The sequence below is a fragment of the Perna viridis genome, chromosome 7 (assembly GCF_037379345.1).
Source record: "Perna viridis isolate PV_CMFRI_1.1 ecotype Kerala chromosome 7, ASM3737934v1, whole genome shotgun sequence".
Classification (NCBI taxonomy): domain Eukaryota; kingdom Metazoa; phylum Mollusca; class Bivalvia; order Mytilida; family Mytilidae; genus Perna; species Perna viridis.
Window position 1 is genome coordinate 9343310 of NC_142451.1, and position 5374 is coordinate 9348683.

General features: G+C 35.0%; 1 protein-coding gene across 2 annotated transcripts; it reads left to right on the forward strand.

Annotated features, from left to right (window-relative positions):
* The first annotated feature begins 1620 nt into the window (after positions 1-1620).
* On the forward strand, positions 1621-5157 carry LOC148611233 (uncharacterized). 2 transcript variants are annotated; one of them, XM_088591552.1, is made up of 2 exons: positions 1621-1667; positions 3322-5157. In XM_088591552.1, the coding sequence occupies exon 2, from the start codon at positions 3344-3346 to the stop codon at positions 5015-5017; it is 1674 nt and encodes a 557-aa protein (XP_088447678.1). In that variant the 5' UTR covers positions 1621-1667; positions 3322-3343; the 3' UTR covers positions 5018-5157. The 2 variants fall into 2 exon arrangements, with proteins under 2 accessions (XP_088447678.1, XP_088447679.1); XM_088591553.1 differs by lacking the exon at positions 1621-1667 and adding an exon at positions 2718-2725.
* The last annotated feature ends 217 nt before the right edge of the window (positions 5158-5374 follow it).

A 5374-nucleotide genomic window follows, 5' to 3' on the forward strand; every position in this document is an offset into this window, starting at 1 on the left:
AATTCTGGCAAGTGTAAAATAAAAATATATACATGTCTTCTTAACAATAATACTACCCTTGCTATAAATGCTATTGATGTCAGAGTACTAGACGAAATGGGTCTTAGTAGGATTCGAACAAGCCCTGACACAGTGGTCAATGGCTATGGGAGAAAACTTATAGAACTTTGTAAGAATAAGAATGTATATATAAAGGTACATTTGGAAATGATAAAATAGGTAGTGCGACTAGCAAAAATTCGAGTGCTATTGATTTTGTTATGTGCACGAGTTCATTTAAAATTTTTTATTTAATTTTGACGTATGTGAATTAATTCAGTACTATTTTTTTCTGATATTCACTCACCTATATCTGTACAAATACAGGTGAATGATGAGATACTGCAATATGTTAATAGTAACATAGGTCTGAATCTAACAGGTCGAATAAGAAATTGGAGATGTGAAAAGAAAAACAACTTCATCGAAAACTTAAATAGAAACCGAACTAACGATCTAAAGGCCAAACTCTTAGAGATAAACCATGTTACCTTAAAGCAAAAAGATATTGATGTACATGTATTTGTTTAAGATTTTTGTTTCGTTTTATTAAAATCAGCAGAACAGACCTTCGCTTGGTACATTAACAGCAAAGAATAATAATATAGGTAATGTGCAAAATTACAGACAAGATAAGCTTTGGTTTAATTAAGGAATGTAAAATGTGTAGGAAGCAATTTTGCAATGCCAAACCGCTGTCTAAGAAACACGGTCGGTTCTTACATTTTTAAGGCAAGACTGAAGGTTTCTTAGTATGGACCGTAGCGGCATTGTTTATACTGCTCGACGGTAGAGCATAAAGGGAGGAGCGACACGATCATCTGATTCTGATAGGGAGCCGGCAGTTTTTGGATAAATATATAAGTTAAATATTCTGGCCTACACTTCCTGGAAATAAATCTTCTGACGTTAGTTCAGATACTTCACAAAGTGAAATGCAAAAAATAAGAATTGCCTAGATGTCGTTAAATAATTTCTGACCAGAAAATATTTTGACCTCATAAAATTTGCCAGCCCACTCTCAGAATCAAATGGTTATTCCTTAATCAACTAATTGCCGAAAAAAAAACAAAGAGACAAAAAAATTGGAGTAGATTTGTGAAAATAAATATTTCGCGAATTTTCCCCAATTTCAAGGAGGTGGGAGCGTACGCCGGGTTCGCTCCCCAGTGAATGTGCACCTTACTTTCAGAGGAGAAGACGACGACTGACGTAAAGTGATTACATTATGAACTAACCGGAACTTTAGACTGTGATGGCTAAATCATATGGTAACATTTTCTTAATTCATCATTAGCAACACATCGATTTTCTATAGAAGTTTTCACTCAGAGAAATATCCAGAATAGGTTATTTTGATTTTTGTCCAAGTACATTGACTATCACCAGGCGCAGTGTGTACACGTCCACTCCGACTAGAAAGTTGCGGCATTTGTTTAGTCAGATAAGGAGCGAGTTCCTGTCATGTAAAAAAACATGGATAAACAATCGCAAAAGTATGAAGTGGAATGAAATTTTAATTGTACTCGTTATTCTTGCACACCGACCTGTGATTCTCAAATTACATGTAACTATAGACAAAATAACCCTCCGTGCCATATCACAAATAATGGAAACTAAACCTTTTGGTAAGAGTTTTTCTTAAATAATTCGTTGATTTCTATGATTAATTTCAGCAACAAGCTTCGAAAGGAAAGATACGATTCGTTTAATGTGGTCTCTAAATAACCCCCTTTTTTATAATGGTATTGCACATAGTCTGATATGACTTTGAAACACCATTATTGATTAATTAGAACTTTGTTGAAATTACAATAGAAGATCTGTAGTATAGAGACAGCCGTGTTTTATTCCGGTCTTTAGTAAAAGGACAGCCGTATTTTATTACGGCTCGGCCATTTTAATGGGTTCCCTGGAGTATGCACTGTATATAAAAATAGGTTTGAAGAAGAATTGAGATATATCAGTATATCATATATTTACGTTAAAATATAATTTTTTGTATATGCATTATAAGTGTTTGTTTCAACTCTATATCGTCTACCCTACATCGCATACCCTATATCACACCTCTAGGCCTACATCGAATACCCTATAACACAATCCTTCACTGAACATACTTGGAGTAATATTATAGATAAATACATGATATAATGAATATGACATGTTAAAATCTGTATCACATGCTGAATCAACCCTCGACCTATATCACCCCGGGGGCCGGTGGCCCTTGGGTTATATAGTAGTTTCGGGTTGATACAGCTTGTGATATAGATTTTGACATGTAATATTAAGGATATATTGAATTGATTAAATACCAGTTCACATGCAAAATTGCAACATTTGTTTTCAAATGTTTTAATTCAAATGGAAACATATGTTTAGAACCACCTGGTAAAATATGCTGTTTTTTTTTTTTTTCTTTTTTTTTTTTTTTTTGCTTTATAAATACATGAAATTATATGTTTTCGAATATCGTATGAATATCATACTATTTTCATATATGAAATCCTTTTGAAAACATATAAATACCATATGGTTTTTATTAATTTGTTTTTCATGAATCAATTCGTAAGTCAGAAACATAGGTTTTTCATTTGTTTTTCATGGTGGTCCTAAACATATGACAAATATATATTTCACGTGTTTCAAAACGTATGAAAAACAATGAAAACTAAACCTTTTGGTAAGAGTGAGATAATGTTGCATTTTTTCTGTGTAGATAAGATTGTTTAATACATTTAAGGGTAAATCTATCAGTAGCTCTGGGTGAATTCAAATTTATTAAAACTCGTCATATGTTATATTGTAACATTTTGAAGACAATCGATCTAGAATTCCTTTGTGTAAATGTCAACTTGCATTTCAATTTCTGATAAGGTTCATTGAATAACAACGTTCTGTTACATTGTTTTACCCTGAAGACACATTTTCTGATCGGACAAAAGAATATTTTAAATACAAATAAACTGAACATCAGTGTGGGTTAGACTGACGCATCCTGTGTCTCATGTTGCTAAAAGGGAGAAGGATAATATATTAATCGGGTCCTGAAGGCTGTAATTTTAAGTTAAAAAATATATATATAGTTAAAGCAATCTAATTAGAACTAGACCTATCAATTGTTACATTCACAGCATGTAATAGTAACTGAATGGAACAATTGATAGGCCTAATTTAAGATTAGATTCTAGTTAAAGCAGACAAACATCTCCAAAGAAATCTTTAATTTATTTACAGTAACATGGTGACGATTGAACTAATTTAAAATGATATTTTCAGGAAAGAAAATCCTGAAGATAAAATGACAGGTAGTAACCGATATTGCGATCCTTGTACTCAGCGGAACGCGGTGAAACTAGCGCGGGTATGGTGCACCGAATGTCAGGAAGCACTTTGCAAAGAATGTGAAGCATACCACCAAACTTTCAAAGTGAGTCGTGATCATCGGCTTATACCTATTGTAGAAAACGAAAAATTTCCGACATCTCTTGTAAAAATTAAAGCATTCTGTGACCGACATGCCCTCAAAAGGAACGAGTTTTACTGTACCATGCACGATGAACCACTTTGTGCAATTTGTGTAGCAAACGAACATAAACTTTGTGACAACATTGTTACAATCGAACAGGCGGCTGTAAACGCCAAGTTCTCACCAGCACTAGCAGACATCGAGGATAGAATGATATATGTTCTTAACCTTCTAGAGAAACTGAGACATGACAGGATTCTGAACATACAAGTACTCGACAAACAAAAAGGTCACATGCTTCTTGAAATCAAACGGTTTCGGGAAAACATTACCCGACATTTGGACATGTTAGAAAAAGAGTTAACACAGGAAGTCGAAGATATGCACAAAAGACACGTTGATGACTTGCGTCTTCAGGTCCACGAATTAGAAAACAAAATGCATGTAATAAAAGACTATCAGCAATCATCAAACAAGATCAAAGACCAGGCAACCAATGTACACATGTTACTGGCAATAAAAGAGCTTGAAACAATGCAGACTTCTCAAGAGGAATATCTCGAAACCATCAGCGATAGACTCAGCCGGGTAGATTTTAATCTTGAGTTTAATCAAAATGCGGCTGATATACCAACTCTAGCAAAACCTCTTGGTTTTGTTCAGACGAAGATATCACCTTGTTACGTATTCACGACAACTGAAAGAGTTAAGCAAGCGCCACTTTATGTTAAAGGCATTCTACATGAAACAAGAACCGAGATCAAACATCAGTTTGCTGTTCCGCGGGCTGACAGAAATGCTGCAATAACAGGTGGAGTTTTCCTAGCCGACGGTAGAATCGTTCTAGCCGACAACAACAACCAGCGCCTACTTATCTACAGCGAAAATGGTACAGTTTTTGTCGAGGTGAAGTTAAGTTCTAAGCCATGGGATGTTACTGAAGTTGGCTTATACAAAGCAGCACTGACGCTTCCAAGTGAGAAAATGGTTCAGTTCTTTGACGTAAAATCGATGAGAGTGATCAAGGAAACCAAAGTTAAAGGTCGTATTTATGGCATTTCCAGTTATGCTGGAAGAACGTATGTTGTATGCCGTGGTTCGGGGATGCTCATTATGGATGAAGACGGAGAGGTCGATACTGCCTTGCCGGTAGACGTCACATTTGTGGAGTACGTATGTGCTGGACCTGGGAGACTTTATTACACGGACTGGTATCGAAAAACGGTCCATTGCATCGACTTGACTGGAGAAGAAATATTCAGATTAAAGTACAACAAAATGAAGTATCCGCTGGGGATCACACTGAATCGAGACGGCACTGTGTTCGTCGTCGGCCGAGATTCACACAATGTACTTCACGTTTCAGCTGATGGTCATCAGAGAGAAGTCATCTTAGGAAAACAACATGACCTCAGCTACCCTCGGGTAATATCATCTCACCATGGAAGCCGGACAATGTTTGTTACTTACAGTAACAAAAATGTTGTTATTTTTAAACTAACATGATATAAATTAACAATGTCACATGGCTTAAAAACTTTTACTTATGTATAATTCGTATTTGTCTTTTGAAATGGTTAAAATTATTATTACGCTGTTCGTATAAAGTTACTTTTTTAACTTTGACATCTGAGTCCACTTCTATATTAAAGCCTTATAATTAGTATTTTATCTTCTATCTTCATAACTCAAAACAATGGCTTTATTTTAATCAAATTTCTCGGTCGCGTTTTAACAAGACAAACTATACAGACTAGCAAGTGTTTACAAAGGTTCGGCCTATCAATTTCCACAAAATGAATGCTGATTCTTATAAACGATTCGGGGATTTGTTGGTATCGGTGATCTGTTGTTACTATATAA

Bases quoted from the DNA above. Each gene is read 5' to 3' on its own strand.
- LOC148611233 (XM_088591552.1), top strand. From the start codon at position 3,344: ATGACAGGTAGTAACCGATATTGCGATCCTTGTACTCAGCGGAACGCG.